This window comes from Cyclopterus lumpus, chromosome 5, assembly GCF_009769545.1.
Source record: "Cyclopterus lumpus isolate fCycLum1 chromosome 5, fCycLum1.pri, whole genome shotgun sequence".
In the NCBI taxonomy this organism is placed as follows: Eukaryota; Metazoa; Chordata; class Actinopteri; order Perciformes; family Cyclopteridae; genus Cyclopterus; species Cyclopterus lumpus.
The window spans coordinates 4,057,563-4,082,762 of NC_046970.1; the positions used below are offsets into that span (position 1 = coordinate 4,057,563).

General features: G+C 46.1%; 1 protein-coding gene across 5 annotated transcripts in view; it reads left to right on the forward strand.

Moving 5' to 3' along the window:
• Positions 1–25,200, forward strand: part of LOC117731192 (band 4.1-like protein 1) — a 65,178-nt gene that overhangs the window by 23,093 nt on the left and 16,885 nt on the right. For all 5 annotated transcript variants that reach the window (XM_034533371.1, XM_034533372.1, XM_034533374.1 and 2 more), the window contains exons 2-11: positions 11,418–11,537; positions 12,485–12,652; positions 17,529–17,633; positions 22,006–22,048; positions 22,200–22,275; positions 22,650–22,868; positions 23,261–23,348; positions 23,448–23,600; positions 24,567–24,664; positions 24,752–24,927. In XM_034533371.1, the coding sequence (XP_034389262.1) occupies positions 11,499–11,537; positions 12,485–12,652; positions 17,529–17,633; positions 22,006–22,048; positions 22,200–22,275; positions 22,650–22,868; positions 23,261–23,348; positions 23,448–23,600; positions 24,567–24,664; positions 24,752–24,927 (1,165 nt within the window). In that variant the 5' untranslated portion in view covers positions 11,418–11,498. The remainder of the gene's footprint in view (positions 1–11,417; positions 11,538–12,484; positions 12,653–17,528; positions 17,634–22,005; positions 22,049–22,199; positions 22,276–22,649; positions 22,869–23,260; positions 23,349–23,447; positions 23,601–24,566; positions 24,665–24,751; positions 24,928–25,200) is intronic.

Below are 25,200 nucleotides of genomic sequence, written 5' to 3' on the forward strand. Positions count from 1 at the left end.
GTTTGGCACCTGCCGCTTGTTACTGTCGGGTTCTCAGCGTTGACAACAGTGAAGTAGTGCTGAATAAAACGTTGGGAAGGCATCATGAGTGCTACGACACCAGCCGGGTTGAAGAAGTTTTGAAAATCAAAAGCTGGAGATCGTCACCGTGTGCTGTGATGTTTTGCCATTTGTATTATTTAGAATTATACATGAAAGTGGCAGATTGTTAAAGATCTGTTCTTCAGAAATGGTTTTGTGTTTCACGACACTGATTAGTAAACAACATCCTTTTTAAAAATGTTTACAACAAGCACAGCTCAGGAAATCTACTTTTACTAAGGGATCATTAAATTATAACACATCTCCCTATCTGTTGGATTTTTTGGTGGCAACCAAAGTAGTTACCGTGGTAACCAGGGCAGTCTGGTACAACAGCTGGTCACTGGTGTGTGTCTGTTGCACAGTGCAGCCAAACAAACTCACATTGTCCTAATAAAGAAGTCATTCAGCGATAATTCTGATCTGATTTCATCGTCACTTCAATGATCACATTGTGTTTCCTGTGGCTGCTTCACAAAAAAAGCCCCCTCACGTTTCCCCAGTTGAATGCTTTTAATGTGAAGCAGCGACCGTCTGCGTTAGCATTAGCTCTCATACGGCTGCAGAGAGGGAACGGTGAGGTACATGAGATACACACTTCAATCTAACGCTGTATAACATGCTTAGGGGGAGGGCAGTAGCGTGGGAATGGCAGACTCCGCCACAACCAATAAAAACTACTCGAGAGGTACAGTACCAACTGTGTGAAAACATTCAATGGATGTTGCAGAATAATGCCAAACAAACATAGTATCCAACACAAACAATTTTGAGATGGTAACTTTAAAAAAAAGATTACATAATAGCCACCACAGCTGGCGGAGCACTCGGAGCAGCTGGAGAATGGAGATGATGTCGATACGGCCGGAGCCTCATGCCCCGATGCAAAATGTACAAATGTCTTATCTCAAGAGTGCAGTCGTAGCCCGTGGTGGTTTTACAGTTCCCTGAACATCACAGGTTGTTATTTTAAACACACAAACTCCCTGGCCCTGTTCGCTTTTATGGAATATTCAGATATTGTGCTGCCAATTGTTGCTATTGCATGTGTTGTCTTCCGTCGCGCGTGTCATTTATTTTCGAGTTAACTGATTCAGTGCAGCTGTCTGTGCTGCGCGCACTCTTTTGCCTGCTGACATTTAGATTTGTGTGAGAAAAAAACTTAACAAAAGCCAAAGCATATACAATGCTTCACTTCAGGGCGCGAAAAAACCTTTTTACATCCGCCGTTTTGCAGTCCTTGAGGTAAGAAAAAAATGCACATAATGGTATTTCCATTCATTTGTTTTCTTTTCAATTAGAAAAATAAAACGAATATAGGGTGGCTTGTAAAGCAACCCTTCCTTCCTGGTTTCTTTAATCACACAATTGGAGACAAAGGGGGTTCATGTCTAAAGTGCAGGGCCCTTTGACAACGGAGCGAACCCTTAATCAGTACACCCACAATACGAACGCTAAGCATGCTGACGCTATAACATCAGGACCTGACATCCTGATGCCTTTTTTCTGCCAATGCCTCAATTTCAGTACATGATAATTACACCGTGACGACTTTCACTGTTATTACGGAGCGCCTCTGCCGGTTTGCGCCTGCCGAGATCTGTGCAGCTTTATCAGCGTGCTGTAATGGAGCTGTTAGCAGATAACACGCTATAGCTGCTTATTATTCCCAGCCTATCAGATCACGAAGGGCATCGGGAGCGGGAGAGAAAGAGAGAGAGAAAATGCCTCAATCACGCCTGTTTCTAGACCTTGCGTCTTCATCTGCAGTCGAGATCACAAACCATGGCCATCTGTCCCACGTGTAGACCAGGACACTTTTTTTGTTGCTTTGTTTGTGTGCCGGGTTTGTGAGGAAAAACCTCCCCGATCACAGAGCCATTAATTAGTCCAACGGACAGGATCCTTCCCTCGCGCGCCAGCCCTCCCGCCGCGTGCCGCAGCTCGCCACGTTGCGCGCCATATGGCGTGGCTTCGTGCCACATTCTCCCACGGGGGCATCGAGCTTCAAATGTGCCATGAACGGGGGACGCTGCTGCTTGCAGGGCTTCTTTGCCCATCGATGTTCTCGTGTGAAACAATCTCCCGTGGCTGCGGATCAATCCGGGTAATTTGTCGCGGGGAAACCATTGCACGGCACCGCAGTATTTTGCGTGTGTGTGATAGAGCCACAGATAGCCGCGGCGCGCCTTCGGTCTCCGCATCCTGGCATGTAACAATGTGGACTGGCCAGAAATATTTTCCAGTGTTCTCCTTGGATGATGGAAAAACTTATGGCATGAGTGTGTGTGTGTGTGTGTGTGTGTGGGTGAACGTAGGCAAAGCAAACAAAACACTTACTCGTGTGCTTCAGCCGCACCTCCTCAGCGCCTCATGCATCCACTTTCGCAGCAGCGGGCCGCGGGCCGCTCCTGCTAGCCGGCCAGCAGCAGGGTGCGTTCAGCCGGCAGAGAGCGCTGCCACCGGGGGAAATAACAAAGCGTCCAGCAAACTCCCCTATTTGAATTGTTCCAATGGGAGCACGCTGCAGCGCTGTTCTTATGAGGTTTTCTTTTTTTATTAGTATTTCTTATGAACGCTGAACGTTTTCCTGAGGATGAAAACAGCAGCTTTTATCTCTCCCTTCAACGCAAAACAAAGGTGGGATGATTTACTTCCTGTGCTCTGAATCGCCACCTCACACAGTAACACCATGAATGGAATTCGACTTTTCTCTGAACAATTATTCTCTCTGTAGTACGATGTGGTTTTGACAAATCCCAAGAAATTCCGCACCGATGCCAAATTCAATGGGATTCAAAAAATAAATAAAAAATGCTCCTGGCTTGCAACAATACTTCCTGTGTAGTGCCAGCTGATCCACCTTGATCCCCCGTGAAAAATAATTACAGTAAAAGAGTGTGATTAGACCTGTGTGGAGATGAGTCCGGCTCCCTGACACACACCATCCCCCCCCCCCCCCGGTGATTTATGGCATTCGCCACGACGTCTGGGGGGCGAGAGGAAATTGTAAAACGCAACCTCCGAGGTGACTGCTGTGGGCAGAAATGGCAGCTCAGTGTTTCTTCCTACGGTAGATGTTCCAAGGCTTGTGGTTCTTGTTCTCTCCGGATTTGTTACCACAGAGGACAGACGTCTCTCTCTCTCTCTCTCTCTCTCTGATGGTACGCGCGTTGCAAGGGCACGCAGTCGAGCATGACCGTTGGCGTAATACCACCGACACTCAGGTGTCACTTTCAATTTTGTGCAGTTTTGTGACCTTGAACGTGTCATAAATGCGTATGTTTGTGTCGTTCCACCTTCTGCCACATTGTGCTGAAAACACACACCGTGCTGCAGGAAAGTGACCAGAATGAGGCTTTAAAGGGGGAGGACTGTTAAAGAGGTGTGTGTGTGTGTGTACTAAAAAGGAAAACTAATCTAAGCAACCGGGCAAACACTGTAGAGGCAAACAAAGCAGGTATTGTGTCAGCCCTTACAACGGGGGTCATGAGGCAAGACTTGTGACTTCCGGTTGGAAAGGACAGGTTTCACACACAGATGTAGGTATTCATCTCCCGGTTGTCTGGCCATGGACTGGAGGGATGCTTATATGCTGACAGTGTAATGAATGACTGTGACTACATATATGCCGCTCTGGATAGAAACACAAACTCTTAGCTAACGCATTCGCCATATAAGTAAGAGGAGGAGAGACGTGAGTCGGCAAGGATGTTAGCCGCTAGGATAATTCGTGCGGTGTAAGTGCCTTGTCTTCGAGCTGCTGTGTGAAAGATTACAGCACACATTTCTGTTTTGCTCTTGTGACGTTGTTGTTCTGACGCAGCTTTTTTATATTACGGAACGCTGCGGTGTGATTTTAGAAAGCACTTTCTAAGTCAAAATTGTGTCTGACTGTTTGTATTAATACATGGGGGGTGAAAAAAGTACCTGCATGATGTATGATGGCAAACTGAGGATGCGATGCATGGAGTATCGCTGTGGATTCGAATCGCTGCCAAGGGGTTGTGAGCGGGGGGGAAGATTCCCACCTCTGCTCTTCAGACAGGTGCCCGAACAGCAGCCTGTTGTCAACAAACACTCCTGCAACCACTTCCTGCTCTTGAGTTCACTGCGAGGCGTTTTCGATTTATTCCTGCATGTAAATTAAAAATGTGAAGACAAAGACAACAAAAAAAGACGCATGGAATAAAACAGGAAGGAGAAAAAAAGCATTAAATAAATACAAAATGCATACATGAGAATAAAAATAAAAATAAATGAATATAGGCCTAATGAGCGTGAAATCCAAAGGGAAAGTTGCGTAGGAGGATGTGTGTGTGTGCGTGTGTATTTCTTCAAAGCGAAAGGGGAAAATGAGGGGGAGACTTAACTGCGTACGCCGAGCTGAGGCAAAACTTCAAGCGTCTTGGGTCACCAGACGAGTACCAGTTTTTGAAAAACTGGCGAGGGATGTGGATTTATTAACGGTTTGACTCGAAACTGCAACTCAGTCAGGCTCGTCTCATCTAACGGAGAACAAACAGCTATTTTGTCTTGGAATCTGTTCAGGAGTGTCTTGTATTATGAGTTTGAACTTGTGAACTGAATAGCAAGTGCGCCAAAAAAAAAAGAAGGTTGTTTAGGAAGGCATGGATAACACCCTTTTTTCAGTCTCTAAGCCAGCAAATACGTACAATATTTACTCAGCTTCTCAATTCATATCTTTCTTTTGAGATCAAATTACCATAACCCTACAACGCCAAGGATAAAAAAGAAAAGAAAAACGCTTGCGAGTGGCGTTTCATCCAGGCACTAAAATGACTGAGCATAACATAATTGAGGCCGCACTGACCATTTGTTTGTTTTGTTCCTTCTTTGTTATCGTCAGCACTACACCAAAGCCAAGACAACAGCTGTAATTATGGTTCCAAGCAACAGGAAATAATGTCCCCTCCCCACACACAAATTACAGTGCGGAGAATCTGGTTTTGGAAGTGCAACCAGTGTGACAGTCTCTTATTAACTGGAGGCCTCACGCCGAGACAATTACACGCTGGCCTTTGAGAACAGTGACAGTGTTTTGTTTGTTTTCTGACCGGGAGCTGATAAAACAAGAGCCGCAGACGCTCGAGAGTCTGCGGCTCAATGTGGGTGCACACATGCGACGGGATGAAAGAGGATTGGACTGTGTTTTTATTTGTATTATTATGACCTTAAGGAAATAATTGCTTCCGTTTTTTTGTGAGGAGAATTGGAGCCCCTGCCGGGAAATAGTAATTATGCAGACCATAAAATGGGCAGTGTGAAAAAAAATGCCTCGGAAGACTTGGAGGAGACTTTGGTGTTGGCGGCCTCAAGTTACCAGCATTCGGAGGACACCTTTTCAGTGGCATGTTGATCTGCCTGTCACATTTATGGTTCTCAGAATTCGGCACAACAAGCCAACAAGCATCATCTTGCCGCCATGTGTCCCCCCCACCCCGAGGGTCATGATGACGCCTGCACAACCGTAGGTGTGCTCCCACGACCCATGTCCTCGCTTTTTCCCTGCTGCGAGCTCCCAACAGCAATGTATCCCCAGCGGCCGCGCTTCCCTCTAGCTACGCTAAGTTTCGCTCATTCATCGCTTATTCAGGTGTGAGATGGGGAGGACGACAGAAGGACCAAGTTGCTTTGCGATTTGAGGTCCCTGCGGTGCATGGCGTCTGGCGGCTTCAGGGACGTATCCGTCAGATACATCCGGGAGGCCGCATCCGGGAGCACGCAGAGGCCCCTTCCCCCCCTGTGCGGCATGAGAAAGGTCAACTCCTATTAGAGTGATGTTTCCCCCCGAGAGCCAAATCTTGACTTGGCTCTCGGGGTGATTCTGCTCTCCGTCTTGGAGCCGGCGGGTTGATGTTCCTCCGTGAGCGGGCACCTTAAATTTAGCCTGCGTTTCCCCCCCCCCCCTCCTCTCTCTCTCTCTGTCTCTGTCTCTGTCTCTCGCTCTCTCTCTCGGGGTGATTCCAGAGACACACTGCAAGAATACGAGGCTCGATGAGTCGTGCAGTTGTGGCGGCGCTGTACTCAGGCCTCATCTGTCATCAAGCCATTGGCTGAGGACAACAAAGAAGTCCCCGATGGGACAATGTGGGGGGGGGGGGGGGGGGGGACGACTTCTTTTTCCTAAGACGACGTTTCCTGGGACGACGTTGTCCTCAGCCAATGGCTGGCATCAGTGGCTGGCATCAGTGTTGACGCCACTGACGCCCTGCACCGTGGAAGGAAGAGGAGGAAGAACCAGAGTTGTTGACAACATGATGAGGTGTTTTTTTGCTCAATAGCGGCACTAATTTATCGACAATATATGCTGTAAGTCATCAATGGCCGTGTGTTTCTATATGTCTCAAAAAACAAAAGAAAGAAAGAAATTAGGTGCAAATAGACTTTAGGCTACACATGGCAGTACTCTGCCAGTAAACAGAGTAGAAGAAGAAGTAGGTAAACTAAACAAGCGAGCATGGCCATCGAACCAACTATGAGAAAGAAAAAAGGTTTTTCCACAATCCAGTTAGCGCATCGCCTCTTTTTGGAAAAAAGACACCAAAAGCGGCCACTTCGCCTTGAAACAGTAATACTGCGAATGCTCTCTACTTGTTGTTGTCTCCCTCTGTATGCCTTCCTCTTTTCACCTTGAGTCCTTTGACAACCACTTGAGCCCCGAGTGCTTCTCCATCTCGCGCTGCTCGACACGACCTTAAACGGAAGGTCAACACTACGATCTTCCTTGACTTCCGTGACTCTCCTTCAAAAGGATCTCCTTCGGTGATGAATGGCAGCTGTGGCTGCAGACCCGCGGCGCTCATACTGCGGCAGTTGGAACCCGTGTGCAAATAACTCCCGAGCGAAGCGAGGGGATGCACCGTAGCAAGCCGTTGTGTTGTGTCTTCCAATTTTGCCGGCGCAGCGGCTCTCTGCGATTACCCGGCTGCATTGTGCGCTCAGTGCATGTTAATGGGGGAAGGTGATTACGGCCGTGGCTTCGCATTAGGGTTGTGTATCGACCCAAGAGTGCTGACTGTGCATGTCAGGGCTCAGATGTCAGATGAGAAGGGGGCTGTTAGACGGTAGAGGGTGAGGGCGGCGGCGGCGGCGGCGGTGGTAGCGCCCTCACCCTCTACCGTCTAACAGCCCGCGGCGGCGGCCTGCATCTGTGCTTCAAACTCCCCGTCTCTTCGTGCAGTTTTTTCCACCGCAAACTGTAGGGGAGCAGCCTTTGAGTCACACCACCACCTCAGCTCCTTTCCTCAGCTCCTTTCCTCCCTCTTGTCATTTCTTAAAAAAAACGTCCGTATACACACCGCACACACGTGACATTTGACCTCTGCATTTAACCAAGCCTGAGCATAAAGAACCAGAGGGCTACTACAAAGTGCCCGGGGAGCCACTCGTGGTTCGGTTTCTTACATGAGGGACACTTGGACATGCGGGGATCAAACCGCCCACTCCTTTCCAGACCACTCTACCCACTGAGCTGCAGCTATACCTTTTCCCATCCGCCCCCGATTCCTTCCGTCTTTTGGCCTCTTGTCTTCCCTCCTCGTTCAGCCCGTCTCTCTCTCTATTCTCTGTCGCTCCTCTGAAGAGAGACGAGCGGGTGTAAAGAATGAAAAAAAGAAAAGAGGGTACTCTATGCTGTTACCATGGCAACTGCATCCCTGAGCCGAGCCAGTGCCCTTCCACAGACATGCGCGCTCCCTCCCTCTCCCTCTCTCGTTCTCCCTCCACTTGCCTTGCTTTAGATTAAATCGTACCTCTGATGAGAAACAGAGACGCGGGAGAAACAAGGAGACGCTGCGCTTGTAGGCGTAAGGTGGCGTTTCATAACCCTCCGAGGGAAATGAGCCCTCCTTTGTCATGAAACGGTATTACTGATGGCAGATATCATAGGCCGGCATTGTCAGTGAGCTGCACACAGTGGCGCAACTAGAGGAAACACGCGGGCGTGTTCCTGCACTGCAAGGCAGGGGCTGTTTCTTCCACACTCGGTGGAGGTAATTGTGGGTAATGGGCCCGCGCCGGAAATTAATGCATTTGCGCCGCTCCACGGCCTCGCTCTGTGGCATCGCTCTGTGGCATCGCTCTGTGGCATCAATCCGTATTAATTTGGGCAATTAATCTGATTTCACGAGATGTCTCAATAAGGGACGCCATTTGCCACGGACCGACTATGGTTTATGTGATTTGTACTTTTCAACCTCTTCAAAGCAACAGTTAACTATCGACGTGGGTGTGGTTGGGAAGTAGAAAGAAATGGGGAACATAAAATGGTTCCGGTGGTTTTTCAAGACGATTGGTCGTCGTGACGAGCTGTAGAAAAATGCATTGTGTCATGTAACCCAGATGGATGTTAAGTGAAGTGTCTGTTTGACTTGGTGCGCACACCTGAACAGCCCGCAGGGTCTTCGCTCGTCATTTTTAGTTTGACTGATTTGGACTGGGAGGCGAAGGCGATAACGGAAAAAGACATGACGGCTCTGTGAGTCTGTCTGCTTCCTTTGCCATCAGAGGACGACGCCCGATCAATCTGGGAGTTTATTTGGCAGGATTCAGCCAGCGAGGGGGGGGGGGGGGGGGCATTGATTTAGCAACTCATAGTCCGGTGCCCAGCTGGAACAGACCTTGAGGGGAAAGCGAGGCCCCCCGAGTGGACATACCACCACTAGTTTTGTTCCCCAAGAAGAGAGCTGAGGTGGTTGTGGTAGCGCAGCAGAGGAGGAGGACTGAGTGGGGAGGGTGACATTAAGCAATCAGCCACAAGAGGCTTCTAGTACAGGGCTGTTTGACTCTGGACAGGCGAGCTTTAATCAACCGCCATGGGCTCTCGAGTATCACATCACGTTTTTTGGCCGCTGATACCAGTTGTCGACGAGCCATATCAGCCAATGCAGCCAATTCTTTATTTTTGTTCTGTTATAGCAGCTGGTATGTACAACCTTTTTCATCATCCCGAAAAAAGAAAGAAAAATGTCCCCCTTTAACCTTATCGTAGTTATTTGCATAAAAAACACACCCTGAATCAAATATTTAGGAAATACATGATTGAATTTATGTTTAAAGTTACTGCGAGGAACTTTCAACTGGTTATGAAGCAGCCTCAATTCAATACTGATAAATGGCGAGGGCATCGGCGAACACGCCACATGGTCTGTCTAACCTTGCTGATGTCATGTCGATACGTGCGTCCCAGCAGCTGTTGCTCATTTATCGGAAGACAAGGCGATTGGAGCTTCTCGGCTTCTCGATGTGTCCGCGGGCGAGACGCCGAGCCCCAAATTGCTCCCAATCGTTCATGCATGTTGACGTGCAGTGAGAGGGAAGTGCTGTATAAGTGCAGGTCCACTTACCGAAACCTGCATCCCTAACACTGACGGGGCGCTATCATTTTTAAACGGGAGGTAAACTACTTGACGGGGGAACCGACTTTGACTCAACACCTGCTTCTTTTCATGCTTTCTCCAGCTCTTCAGTTTCTCCCTCAATCGTCTTCAGCGTGTAACAATGGGTGACTAATTGGCTCTTTGATATTGTGATGCGATCGCAGCTGTGCATGTGTGTGTGTGTGTGTGTGGACTATACAGCGTGTTCAAACACGGCTCAACCATAATCAAGGACCGGAAATATCCATTTTATAACCCTCCTTGAACCACGTGCAATCTGTCGAGACCTCCCCACCCCTCCCCCACCCCCCCACTACAATCAGAATCCGACTCAAAAAGGGGTTTTGCTTCCAGAAAGCACAACTCAGGACTTTCATAACCAATGCAAGGTGAAATGGATCTCCAGAAATTGAACGGTACAGTGCTTAAATCATCCCATAAGATGCAGCGGCAATATAACATCCATAATAGGGGCATTGAGCGGGCGGTGCTCCACAAACGTATATCGCTTTTTGGCAGCAAACAATATATACAGTGTTGATTAGTGGACTTAAGAGGCGCTGGGAGATGGAATTCGTTACTTTCGAACAGAGAAGAGCTGTCACCCGGTTTTGAGAGTGAATTAAAAAGATTTCTCCTCGCTAGTAATTAATTCCCTCAAACATCATTAATACCTTTCTAGTGAGACTTTTGTTTATACATGCAGTCACGCCTCTCTAAACAGACAAAAACTGGCTGCGCTCGCCTTTTCTTTCCTCTCCAGTCCACCCACACCGTATAACCTGCAACCCAAGGCAACCAACTCCAACTGATTTCCATAAAGTGTAGAAACTGACTAAGCGAAGTAGAAGTAGTCGACGAGGGAAGCTGTTGGGAAGTTGCTGCACGGACGGGAAAGAAGAAAAATAACACACCTGCTCTACACTGTGAAACACTTCACTGTGCGTCTTTGTGTTGCGTTGTCTGGTGTTAATGCCTGAATTAGACCAATCAAAGACGACGCTGTGGCGTGAGCCAACATATTACTCGGGAGGCACAATCACTATTGCCATTATAATATGATGAGATATTGATTCATTGGACAATGATACAATATCTGCCCGATAATACAAAGTCTTAGATTCAATAATTCAGGGGCCTGCAATCCATGTGATACGCCCGTTTAACACAATCTGTTACAAAGCAAAAAGCAACTCAAATATGACTCTTCGGGGCTCTTCCGGACATTTGAATGGAGAACAAGCTCTTTTGAATGAAAAGAGGTTGGCGGTTTGGTTTCTGGACGGCAATGGGGAAATGGGAATTTCAAAATAAAAGGTGAATGTTTAAGAGGATGATATGTTTGGATGCTTACACTTTGCATAGGTGATGCTGGATCGTTGGTCATTGAATTGATACATTGATCCAGATAGATGGGCCGTTACGCTACCTTGCATATTACCTGAAGTGCATTGAGGCAATTACATAGTCCATTGCACTATGGAGCTATAAAGACTGGAGCCTTACAAGCATTCATATCCACTCATGGACGATCGTACCGTTATCGTTTTTTGTGGTTGAACACCTTTGCGACTGAAGGAATTTCCTGTTGATAGCCATGAGTACCGACAGTCGCCTCCAGCCTAATTCACAAATTCATTTTTTTGGTAATCGTCTTCCCAGTGCTGGAGCTTGTCTCGCTTAAATAGATGATCATTATCTGGCTCAGTGAGGGATTTTATAATTAAAGTAAATGTCCTTGCCGGCAAGGTGAATTATGTCTGTAGAAATTGTGTTGTATCAAGAAGCTGTAGCTTTTTCGAATTTGTAATGAAGGTGTGATCCTGGCACCAGTGGTGTTATTATTATTTGGGGGGGTGTCATCTCGGCTCTTTTGATGCCGAAAAGAGAGCACGTATTAACACTTCCGTTTTTTAAACTTTTGTCTCCTCTCAGGTTGGTGTTACTTTGCTGACAAGGAGGCGAAGAGAGCAAGTTAGGAGCCCTCCCAGACAGCAGGGGGCAGCAGCAGTAACCATGCAGGACTCGGTCTCGGACAGCAAGATGGCCAAACAGGTCAGCATCCAACTATGAATCTCCGTCTGTCTGTCTGACTGTCTGTGTGAAACAGAGGTCTGACGTGTTATCTCTATGTACACGTGGAGAAAGACGTGTGTTTGAGAGTTAGCTAATAGTATTCATGCAGTTTAACTGATGCTATTAGCCGTAGTTTGACATTGTTATGATGTAAATTATATTGTTTTTGTTCAATGTCATTTTAAGTCTTCCCAAGTTACATTATTACTAAATAGCATTTGGTGAACTTTCAGGTCAGATATGTTGACGGTATTCCATATTTCTCTCTTACTCTTTATTCTAAACGCGACAAGCTAACGTTAATTTTGTCAGTTGGCGAGCAGCAGTCACACCCAGGTGTTAATAATTTGTAATAATAACAACATCTATGGGAGAACTGTGTTTGTGTTTGTGTGTCTATGATGGAGCCAAATTTTAATTTCATTTAAGTTTGAACCTTAAAAACTGCTGATGCAACCCGTTCCAACGCTTGTGTTTAAATGAGCTGAAGTTGAATATCATTACACGGCAGAAAAAAAATAGGGTTCATTTGTTTACGTTGCCTCATTAGCGTACAGTATTTCTTCATATTGCAACAGTTCTTCTGGTCGAAGCCTCCAAGTCTTTGTTTCAAAAGAGTCTGCCGAGTCCGTGATATGCAGGGAACGCATCGCTGTAACTCAGTGGTTAGTCACATAACTGGGAGTCAACGAGTTTCCATTAGATGTATATTATACTGTATGCTTCTCAGTATGTGGAATTAGCAGAATGAACACAGTGCCTAAAATATTACAGCCACCACGCTGACTCAACACCATTAAGTTTCTCTCAGGCAGTCTTAATCCTAATGCACCGTCCTGATACTGATGCAGTTCTTCAACGTATTTGATCAGATATCCACTCAAGTATGTATAACAGTGTCATTTGTTTAATATACATATGTTAAGGAACAGAATTTCAAGCTTCTGGATGAACCCAGGGAAACGGACGACTTGTCGGAGAAGACGTCCCCAAACAAGAACCTCAAGTCTCCCCAGAAGGGCTCCAAAAGACTTAAAACCGCCCCCTTCAAAATGACCATGCTGGACTCCTCCGAGTTCGAAGGCGAAATTGAGGTACGCACAGCAAAAAAAAGAAATATATATATATATATATATATTTGCTGTGATGTGTTTTTATATTATTAGCCTTCACACGCTTCAAACGAACTCTTGAAAAGCAGCATTATTCTGTTATTGTTGGCAGTTGTGTGTGTTGTGTGTTGCTGCCGCGAGCAGATGAAACGGGCACGGAGAATAGAAAGAGAGCTGGTGCCATGCTGTGGGAGCTCACCGGGGGGGGGGGGGGCGAAGCAATGTCACACATTTCTGTAACGCACACACAAAATAGCGAGTGCAGCATGAAAGTCTTCATTCTCCACCATCTGTTTTCATTGCTTCTGCCGTGTGAAAAAAGGACATTTCCCGCTTGATTGGAGAGGCATGCATATAAAAAATAAAAAAAAGATAATGAGAGAAGAGATAGACGTAAGTACATTGCCTTAGATAAATGCACGGGGGATTATGGAGCTTTAATGACTAGAAAGCGGAATAACACTTCTTCCAGGACGGGCCTTAAATATTAAATATCTTCTGCGGGATCGTGAAGGAAAATTCATATCCAGTTACTTCACTGTGCAGATGAGTGTTGTTATATCTTGTTAGGGCTCGGCTTTCCACTCCGCTCTCCGAGACTTTTATCCAGTAGACACCCAAATTCACGACATGATGCGTCTGCCTCTCTCCGCTGCCTCTGCACCTGAGATGACAGAGTTAAATCATGGGCAGGGGGGGGGGGGTGCAATTGGCAGCAGCCAACCCTCTGTCGCAGCCCGGTAACCTGGCCCTCGCATCTCTCTGATGATTTCGGAAATTTCTTCGTCAATAGGTTCAGGCGGACTCACCCTGGGCCAACCATATCGATCTCTCTGGCACTTAATGTGCGCTTAAGAGAGAGGAAAAGAGAGAGAGAGAGAGAGAGAGTCAAAGGAGAGACCCTTTTCTCTTTAGTGTCAGTCGCCTCTCACCCTTCACTCTGTCAGGTAGTAAGTGAAAGAGCTGCTGGAAAAGGTTTTCTTTGACTCGTGGCAGGTTGTGTCGGAGAAAATCAAGTCGCTTCTTGAAGCGCGAGGCATCCCGTTGCTAGCAGGGAACATTGAGCCCCCACTGTCCCCGATCCCCATTCAGTCAGTTCAATAGTTCATACTTTCCTCCCACTTAAGGTCTCTCTGCTATTATTGTCTAACGTAAGATGAGGACAGCAATCGGACCACAAAGGAATTTCCTCTGTGTCGAAAAAACCAAAAATAGCAAAATAATTAGCGGTAACCAAGTCAATTAAATTGTAGCGATAGTGGCGCAGAAATTAATTTGCTACTAAAATGAATATAATTTGCAAATGAACACTTATTTTTAGACCGTAGCCTATGCCAACATATAAAATAAAAGATCGAGATGGTCCGTCTGTCCATCAGCTGTGTTTCACCGCCCGGGACAGTGGCGACACACACTCACACACACCCTCTACACACATGTCAAATGCAGAACAAGCGCTATCATGACTAATAATGAAGCTCTGAAGCATCCGGTTCAGCCTTACTTCAACCAGAGGCCATTGCATTTCAAATTGGCCCGTACTCTAATCTGGCACTCCTTTCAGGAGGAAGAAAGTGTTTGCTAGTGGCCCATGACCATTTTCTCCCACCATCTGCCACACTTACTTAATGTTTGGTTACTTTTAGGCGTTGTTGGACCTCCTTGAGTCTTGTGGTGAATTCCTGGGGGTTTTGTGGCCACTTAGGGAACCGGTTTCGTGAAAGACGGCGTGGAATGCTTGCTGAGATTCCTTGGTTTGTTTGCTTATGATTTGATCAGATAGTTCCAGATCTGAACTCCAATCTGAAAACCATCTCCCCACGAGTGTTGTTCAAGTGTATCACACAAGCTTTCCCATCAGATGGGAGTAGCCTACTTGTCATGGAATTGTAGATAGTAAACTTTACATTTTTCTAAACTCTCTACCTTTGCACATCCCCCATGCAATGATGTGCACATTCCTGCACAAAACTGTGCTTTCTTAAAAAAATATATTTTCTACTGTGAATTGTTCTACTTATTTCATTATTATGTCTCTTGACAATTGCACTGTGTTTATTTGTATGCTCCAAATCACCAAGTCACATTCTTTGCATGTCTTGTTTCGGCTGTAAATGACAAAACAAAAGTTTCTCTTCACCAGACTAAAAAGTATTGTTTTGTGTATACACTGATTTGGTATCGGCACTAAAATATTGTCCCTTTTTATTACAATAAAAGCCTTCAGCACAGGCCGCTAACAGGCTGGCTAGGAAATCCATAGCTATTTCATGGTTGCAAGCCAGGTGCAGCCAAGGAGAAAATAGAAGAGCAACGTTATTATGAGCCACCCTTTAGGATATTTATGCGCAAGTGCATGAAACGTGTTTGTGTGCGTGTGTTGTAGTGTTGGGGGGATAATATCAGGAATGCTCCCCTTGCACCGACCGCTCTCGCGGCCCTGCAAAAAACACTCAGAAATACCTTTAGGCCTTTTTGGGTGTCACCACAACAATAGTTAGTATTATCGTTATGACAGCTTGTGTGTCTTAAGTGCCCCGCCCTAAATATCCCCCCCCCCCCCCCCCCCCCCACCCCTCGCAGCTCTGGTAGTCAAAGAAGGGTGTACAAAAGCAGCCTCCTGTCAAGTTTGTTATTCAAGTTTGAGCATCAGACCTCCAGGCCTTTGGCAGGCTTGCTCTCACTTCCTGTCGTCATGCCCGCTATGTTCCAGGAGTCGGTTAGTGACGGCGCTGCGAGAAGGCGAGCCACACTTCTCCCCGGATTCGTGGATTAATTAAGCCTCTTGTCATGGACGCATGGCTGAGCCTCCCCGTGGTCCTCGGGGGCGAGAGGAAGGCACCACGCCCATATCCGTTTCTCTCCCCTAGTCCCCCCCCCCCGTCCCCTCTGCTCACTGGGCTGTAACCCACCTGACTACTGCATCGTCAAGCATGGCTGCCCCGGTGTGCACAACAAGGCTATTTTGGTGTTTCAGGCTGGTTAGCTGTCCTCGTGCACCGCCACGATTCTCTTGGGTGTCCATTCTGGTGGCAGCTCTGAGATCATTACTGTACATTTACATATTTAACTCTCTCCGCTGTCATACAGCGCCCTCTTGCTTTAACGTTGACAAATGTTGCCGTCGGGGACCTACTGACCGACATGGCGAGAGCTGATACGCAGGTCGCGAGTATTGCGCCAGCGTTCCTTTCACCCGTAATGAGGCAAAGGTGAAACACAGTGTTAGCCTTGTAACAAGACAGCAGAGGGATAATACTGCATCTGTTTCCCTGGCAACCGCTTACACCATCTCTCCGTCAGTAAGCTCCAGGGGAGGAGGCACCGCACGCGTGTGTGTGTGTGTGTAGAGAGCATAATACTTTGCATGTGTGTCTCAGTGTTGGGCCTAAACCTTAACATACATCTTCCTTGCTCTATAATTAACCCTGACGTGTGAGCCCTTGCATGCATTGATGATTTTGAGTGACTATTTCATAATATATATCAAATTAAATCGACTACTGTTTTGATATGAGCATTCTCGTGCAACTTTGGCTGCCAGTGCAGTAAATGGCTTTCTGTTAATTCAATTACAAACCAATCAATACTAGGGAATTAAATTACTCAAAATAAGATTAGTGCTATTCCTGTTTGTAGATATGAAAACCAACCCCATAGAAATAAAAAACCTTTTGAGTCTTGCTAACCAGGTTTTGAACTTATGACCTTCAAGCTGGGGGGCATGTGTGCTAACCCAATGAATGTCTTTAGCCTTTTCAATTCTATAACAGAATGGGATGTAAAGCCTCTGAAGAACTGCTATAATCAATGGAATCTGACAAGGCACTACACACGTACAAATATATGTTCCACTAATTTCGTTCAGACTGAAATATCTCATACATTATTGGATGGATTACCAAACCATTACCATTTGGCAGACTACAGCTTTTAGCTCAAAGTACAGAGCTGTTAGCCCGGCAGTAGACTCTCAGTCCGATTTTTTAACAATGGATGGAGTTACTTTAAAGGTGGGCACCTTGTGCTATTCTGGTGATATAGTTGGGCCATCATCAGAGAAGGATATTAAGTGTGATGATTATTGTGAGACTATGGTTTTGCATACTATGACTGAATGGGATGGACAGCATCTGAAGCACTCAAATCTAAATATAGAATAAAATTAGCTCACTTGTTGTATTGTGTTACATTCAGCTCAGATAACAATATTAGAAATAGATCGTTGGCTAAAATTAACTTATTGCCTAAATACTGAATTGTTTCCTTCTCCAGCTCTCGATTTTGGTACACGTCTAACATCCAGGCTATACACCAGGGGTATACTGATCTCTGCCAAATCTAATCTCAGGCTCCTTCAACACTGTGAGGAAAAATGCTTATTTGTGCAGCCTGGAAAAATCCATAAAGAAACTCTCCCTTGAATGTGAAAACATGAACTTGTCACTTGAACGCAATGGAAATCTTCCTGAAATGCTCATCCTGAACCCTGTCAATAGAAGAGTAAATCTCTGCCTCCAGCACAAAGAGCAATCTTCCCCAGCAATTCATAGTCCATTTTCACTGTCAAGTGTTTGGAGCGCGGCGACTACGACACGGCACCAAGTGGCTGAGCTGCTTTGTTTTGTGCAAAAACCAGAGAACAGGAAAGCAATCTTGGCAAAGCAAAGCTATCTAATGGGGTCTGATATTGATGAGTCAAACTTTGCCCAATAATACTGAGCTATACCAGCAGCAGACTTGTTGCACGTATGGTATTCCCGAAAAATTAAGAAGAGAATCTTTCTTCTGCTTTGTTGTTGACCTTTCTTACCACTGCTGTGCCATACATGATTTTATCATTTTGTTGTCTTCGCAGAAACACTCCAAAGGACAGACCCTGATGGACATGGTGTGTGAGCACCTCAACTTGTTGGAGAAGGACTATTTTGGCATGACCTTTGCCGACACGGACACCCAGAAGGTCAGTGGATCGTGTACCACTGTAACCTCACGGGACGTTTCAGTGCACAAACACGTTGCCAGCAGAACAATCTGTATTCCTCTCACTTCTTGGATGGGTCGGCTCTCTCAGGAGCGTACCAGCCAAAAATGAATGGGAAATGGGTGCAGTTGGATGAAACGATGAACTATGACTCATCTGGTCTTTGCAAGACGTTCGTACGAAATTTCTCAGAGCAGCTCTGGAGGCAGAAATAATCATTAAAAGGTTCTCTCTACCGAATTCAACACGGCTCTCAACAGGGCAACGAACAGCGAGCAGCTCACGGTGCTAACAGCAAAAACGGTGTAAACAACGGTGTAAACAACGGTGTAAACAACGGTGCAGAGCGGCGGCGATTAGCTAGCCAACGTTTTGTTCTTCTCAGGACGCCATTACACCACGATAAGCTTTGAATCCCATATATAGACCCTTTAAAGCTCCATTGACTGAAGCCAAAGAGCCACTGTTTATTAGACTGTTATCTTCTATCAAAGGTTCCATAGTCTCACTTTAAGGTCAGCCATGCTAGCTCACTAATAGCAACAGTGTTGAGTTGGTTTACCCTAAAAAAAAGACAAAAACTCACTCATCAGAAATACTGTTAGTCTGTTGGTTCACTGGTTCTGTCATCTGGTTTAATTGTCTCTGCTTTTGATAAACACATTCATACATACATTAAACACCAATCAGCTCACAAATCATTTTGACATTTTGAGTAGAAGTTCTGAATACGATCTTTGTTTACGTATTTGGGGTGCACAGACCAGGCTGATTATCTTCAAGTAAATGACACTGACCTTGTGGGTCCTGGCTGTTGGACCGCTTTAGGGCTCTTTGTCCGATGTGGGTTTCGGGTCTCGATTGATGCAGGCCTCCCTGCACGACCAGCTACAGAGAAACCTCCTGCCTTTTGAAGATAGGAAAGAGGAGAACTCTAAGTCCCTTTTACCACCTGGAGCATATCCTCTGTCACTGTCATCAGCTTGTACAAACTTTGTTAGCTCACATGTTGTGACTTGGTCCGTATCTGACGGCCGGGACTTTGGATTTAGCGTGATCTCAGGCCAAAGGTAACTGGGGGGTGTTAAGGAGGTTAACAGGCTTGAAGTTCAAATATTTTCCTCTCTCTCAGTGTAGGTAAGGCTACGGCTTAGATAAATATGACGGACACGTCAAAGACAGGCTTTTCAGAGCGCAGATTGATACTATTGCCTGGGGTCATTGCTGATTGGTAGACCAAACAAGCCTTAGAATTGAAATGTCATTTCAGATGCCCTTTCTCTGCCTCGGTTGTGGAAGGAGGGATTTAATCTTCGCGCTTTGTGACAGCTTTTATTCCGTGTGATTGCTTTATGAACTTGGGTTGCAAAAGCAAGCGAGAAGCCTTGAAAAGTCTGTGATTGAAAGTTCTTCTTGCTTTTCTTCAGAGAGAAAAGCAACGCAGCAGCGAGCGCCTTGCTAATTGAGTGCTCTTTGGCCTCGGCTGATATAAGATAGATTCAGGGGGACGATAAATGCCTGCGGCTCATTAAAGTCTTTAGCAGCCTGATTAAACACTGAAGAAGCATTGTGTGTGTGTGTGTGTGTGCGTGTACGTGAAGGCGCAGTTCAAATTGCCAGCTGCTTGCAGTTTGCCCAACACGGCCACAGCAATTGCACTGTGCTGTGTCAACCTCTCGTTTCCACTCTGACTGATGTGAGGCCAGATGCCAAAATGGCTGTCAGCATAAAAAGCAGCCGCTGCGAGAGGCATTCAGATTAGCGAGGACTACTGTTGGCTCTCGCAACCGCGGGCAGTGCAGCGCTACGTAGCATGTAGCATGCACCAAACACCTCTTCGTGCGAGGATCAAAGGAACAAATTATAGTTACACCTGTCGCTCTGTGCGTCAGTCCTTTTTTACTGACTTTATTTTAATTAAATTTTAGTCATGCCAGCAGCACTGAATTGCGATGTCGGTCGGTTGGTTGGTCGCCCCACCCCTTGGGCCCAGACTACTGGATGCATTGCCACGCCAGACATTCAAGGTCCCCAGAAGATGAAACGTCCTGACTTTGGAGATAACCCGGCTTTTGATCCATTGCCACGTGCGGGTTGACGTATTTAGTCAAATGTCTCAAAAACGATTAAATGGATTGCCATACAGTGTGGTTCAGATGTCCATGATGCTAATGAATCCGAGACCTTTTTGTCTCTGTGAGCAGTGCATCTACAAGAGTGGCAAACATGTCCATGTCCATTACTTTGATTTATGACCAAAACTAATGACATTCCCATCAGCCTCAGCTGCACTTTGTGTTGAGTGCTAATTAGCGAATGTTAACAACCTTACACACTGAACTGACAAGAGGAACATGGTAAACATTATACCTGCTAAACAACAGCACAGTAGCATTCGTACTGTGGGCGTGTTGTCAAGCGTTTAGCTCGAAGCACGGCCGCGCCAAAGTCCCAGAGCTGCTACCAAAGACTTTAGATTGTTTTTAAAGGTCCCATATTGTAGAAAGTGGGATTTCTATGTCTTTTGATCATATTGGTCTCGGTGCTGTGAAAGTATCAAAGTGCTCAATCCACGGAGAAATGCACACAAATCCCAATTCAGAAACTTTTGCCTTTGAATCAGGACTGTGAAGTCTCAACTTTACAGTCACTCATAGAAACTAAAATAAACTGTTAAATTGGTTTAACTGATACACACAGAAAACATAATACAGTTAAATGACAGTATGAGATACATACATTGTTTATTGGACATTAAAGCGTAGAAGTATGAACCTGAAAATGAACACAATATGTCTCCTTTAAAACATATTGTTTGTGGTATTAGCTTTGTGAAGATTGGCTGGAGAGTCCTCCAAAATTAGAATGTCTAAATAGTTTTCTCCCAACTCTTGAATTGAGATTCTGTTTTGCAGCTCTTGAGAATGCTGAAAGAATGCAGTAACAAGCTTAACAACAACAGGATAACAGTGGCATATTGCCAGAGATGATGTACTATTGGGAAGTCCCAAAATGTGCATGTTTTTTTTAGGTTAACCAACTCAACTCTTTTGCTATTGGCGAGTTAGCCCGGCTGACCTTAAAGTGAGATTGCGTAACTTTTTCAGAGAAGCAATAACACAAATCTTATTGTTGAATTTCTAAGCAGTAACACTCACACTTGTTGAATTTAACATAGCCTGCATTGATACAGAGTTAAAGGGAAACAATTAATCTTTTTTTATTTTTTATTATTCTTTAGTGTTTTAAGGATTCTTGATCCTGATTAATGTTTTTTAATATTTTACCTCATTGCTGTTCACTTCTGATTTCATATTTTATTTTGACATGACACACTAAATAGGTACAATTTGAGCAAATGCCTACTCTCTACCATTAAAGAAGATGACCCTCACCTGAAACATACAGCCGTTTAACAATAGTTACACTTGTAGAACTCTCCCAGTCGTTTATTAATAGTGAAACATAATGTGTGTATCCGCTCCAACATTCAACGGGTTCGTCCTTGGCCTATACTACACCCTTTCACCAAGTTTCATGAAAACCGAGCCAGTTGTCCCCCCCCCCCCCACCCTGTATTCCCGCTGACAAACTGACAAACAAACCAAACAGAAACCATCCCCTCTTTGGCGGCGGTCGTAAACAGATGAATATGCAGGTCCAGGAGCATGCGGGGGAGGTAACGGCAGAGTTAAGAGTACGTGAGGGAGGTACTTCATCTCTCTCTTCATTGCTGTCGGCGTGCAGCTGTGCCCCTAAACGACTTGATTTACGGCTTCTGTTCCGAGCGAGTCAGCGTGCACCACTGCACTACTGTGCCATGACATCTGTCCACCCGGGGAGAGGGATCCTCCTCTGTTGCTCTCCTGAAGGTTTCTTCCCTTTTTTCCCTGTGAAAGGTTATTTTTGGGGAGTTTTTGTGTGAGGTCCTGGGTCAGGGATGTCGTATGTGTACAGATTGTAAAGCCCTCTGAGGCAAATTTGTAATTTGTGATATTGGGCTATACAAAATAAACTGAATTGAATTGAGATTATCCAGCAACCAAATCAGAATCGGTCGAACCCTTCACTGCACGATCACATATGATGCGATCAGTTAGCTAACCGGCTTGTGGTGAATGTTTTTTTTACATTTTTTGCAACACAATAAAGAAAACAGATGCTTGAATTAAATCTGCTCCCTGCACATTTCAACAGCTCAGCAGGGGAGAGCTCAGTTCCTTTATTCAACCATATGGAAAGGCTTTCATTAGGAACACTTGACTATAATTAGAGCAAAATGTGACACCGGGGTGTGCATTAGCCATGTTCCCGGTCTGCCCTGTGTTGAGTTCTGCCTTCTGTCTTTCAGAACTGGTTGGACCCCTCCAAGGAGATCAAGAAGCAGATGCGCAGTGAGTGTCTTTTCCGAGAGATGATGAGTGAAGTCGCGAAGGCAGATTTCTTGGCACACGAACCAATGCAACGGCTTGTGTTTGCATCTTTTGTGCAATTTTTCCTCAGACAGAGCTGACGGTTAACCCTCTCGCTGTAATTTCTCCTCAGACTCTCCGTGGAACTTTGCCTTCTCTGTCAAGTTCTACCCTCCAGACCCCTCCCAGCTCACAGAGGATATTACCAGGTAAGACACCCCCCACTTTCCTCCACTACGTTCGTGCTCTATATGTACAATGTCGACAGTTGTCACTCTTCTGGCTCTGCTGTCGGATGCTCTTCAGAGTTATTCAGGGGAGAAATTGCGCACACGTCAGTTCTTCTGATGATTTAATATTTTTCCTAGAGTGTTTACATAAAGCTATTGTAGCAATTTACATGGCATATTTACCTCAGTGTCAAAGCAACTCAAATCCCCCTCTCCTAATGGAGGATTAGACCCAGAATGCTACTAACTGCCATGGATTAACTACGCTGAAAACTAGTTTGAGCTTGCCTTGGTTCAGGCTTGTTTGACTGCCAACACCCTCCTCTCCTCCCCCTTCTTGTCTCATCTGACAGATACTACCTGTGTCTGCAGCTGAGGGATGACATGCTGTCAGGTCGGCTGCCGTGCTCGTTCGTCACTCACGCCCTCCTGGGCTCCTACAGCGTTCAGGCCGAGCTGGGGGACTACGACCAGGACGACCACGGCCCCGACTACGTCAGCGATTTCCGCTTCGCCCCCAATCAGACCCGCGAGCTGGAAGAGCGGGTGATGGAGCTCCACCGAAACTACAAGTACATTAAATCCGTCTTTTTAATCCATCCGCAAAACCTCTGGGAATGAAGGGCCGATGAGTTTATTTCTCACCCCGCCCGTCATGCATATGGCTGATAGATGCTGTCATATTGCCGCAGCATCTGTCACTGGATGTACACAGTGCGGTGTCGTGCCAGCGCGAGAACACTTTCTCAGTTACAGTCTTCTTCGCCACTCTGATTTTGGCACTGCTTTTTGGCGTATGCCCAAACATAATGCTTGGGAGGGGGGTGTGTGATCGAGGTTCGGGAGAATTGAAGTTATCAAGCATATTACAAAGATAATTCCGCTCCCACTGTGCAGGATTATGGGTTTATTATTTGAAGCCTGTTGATGTTGGTTACAGATGTTATTGTTGTTTGGCCCACAGGGGGATGACTCCAGCAGAGGCTGAAATTAACTTCCTGGAGAATGCAAAGAAACTGTCCATGTACGGGGTGGACCTCCATCACGCTAAGGTTGCCAAAAGTTGTTTTTAATGACCATTAGAGAAGGTTTCAAGGACGCACACTCGTAAATCCCGTCTGCCTCTTTTTGCTGTCCCTCGTTCGCTGTAGGATTCCGAAGGGATCGACATTATGTTGGGCGTCTGTGCCAACGGGCTGCTGATTTACCGCGACAGGCTGAGGATCAATCGATTTGCCTGGCCAAAGATCCTCAAGATCTCCTACAAGAGGAGCAACTTCTACATCAAGATACGACCCGGAGAGGTACGCAGTATGGCTCAGGATAATTAAATTAGCACTTTGTCAAGTTTGCTCGTAATGGGTATTGCTACTCTGTTGTGTGATGTCTTCTCTTGCTTTTGGAGGGAGCCTTGTGAAGTCTGAGACATTAACCCTGATGATGTCACGGCGATGTCATCTGAGCTACATATTCAGCATAGAGACTGGTCGTCTCATCTTATTCTCTGCAAGAAGGCGAATTAGCCTTTTTCTTTTCAAAATGTCGAACTATACCTTTAAGCCACAACCTCAGATTTTGACTGCAGTAATAGTTGGATGTTATGTCACAGCTGTCACTGTCGAAAGTCACAGCAGAAATGAATGTGCGGTCAGTTGTGCTGCGCAGACGGCCGTGAAATCCTCCGCTTTATACCTCCACGTTTTGCACCCCTGCACAGTCAGGGTCGATGTTCCAGCCCTCCTCACTGTGCCGTGCTGCGCTGCAATGTTTCCTCCATGCTGAGCCTCGGTGTGACAGTGCTGTCTGGGCCAGACCCTGTCAAGTGACGGGGCCGCACAGTGAGCCTGTGATGCAGACAAAGAAAGGGTCCCTTTAACAGAGTGTGCTGCAGCTGCATCCACAGCCAGAATAGAAGGATAAAGAGTGTAAATATAGCGCCATGAACATGTTTGGCTCTCAGTGAACATTGGGGTATTATCCTTCCTCTGCCTTGATACGCTCCTTTCTATCCGGTGGGCAAAATCCATCCTCTGAATGTGTTTCCCTACGTAGTGGAATCCATGCCAGCACTTACTACAAACCGCTTTATTGATTGGGTTCAGTGCTCACGTAAGAATTAGGTGTAGTATACTTATTGAATATTTTATGAATATATTAGGGTTCCATCGACTTAAGTACCGCAGTGGCCCTTGAGTAAAAACAACTGGTGCTAAGCCCTGCTCGCCTTTCTTCACATGCCTCCCTGTCTCCCTATCCTCTCTCCCCTTCAGTATGAGCAGTTTGAAAGCACAATCGGGTTCAAGCTTCCGAACCACAGAGCTGCCAAGAGGCTGTGGAAGGTCTGCATCGAGCATCACACCTTCTTCAGGTGAGAATTGATCTAGTCTCGTGGTTGGAAAGGTTCATCCAGACTCGCGCTGCTACGATTACGTTGTTTCCCCCTCCCCCCCCACAGGCTGGTGTCTCCAGAGCCTCCTCCGAAGGGCTTCTTGGTGATGGGTTCGAAGTTTCGATACAGCGGAAGGACACAGGCTCAAACCAGACAGGCCAGTGCTCTTATAGACCGACCCGCTCCGCACTTTGAGCGTTCCACCAGCAAGAGGTACCTGCTGTCCAGGAGCTTGGATGGAGGTGAGAGCCCCAGTCGTTTCCCAATAGATCTGGTTATGGAGGGTCTAATTTTACTTGTGTTCAGTTCCAATAGTTGTAACCTTAGTAAGGCCCTGTTTACAACTGGTATTGACATGCGTCTTGGGGGATCTGATCACGAGTAGACAGTTTGTGAGTTCTCGTCTGGTAATTGAGATGCATCTTCGCCATAGAAATAGAAAAAAGGAGCCGAACGGACATCAAACAGTTCTCCGTGGTCTTTTGGCGAGTACAACAGTGTCAAATCAAAGCATG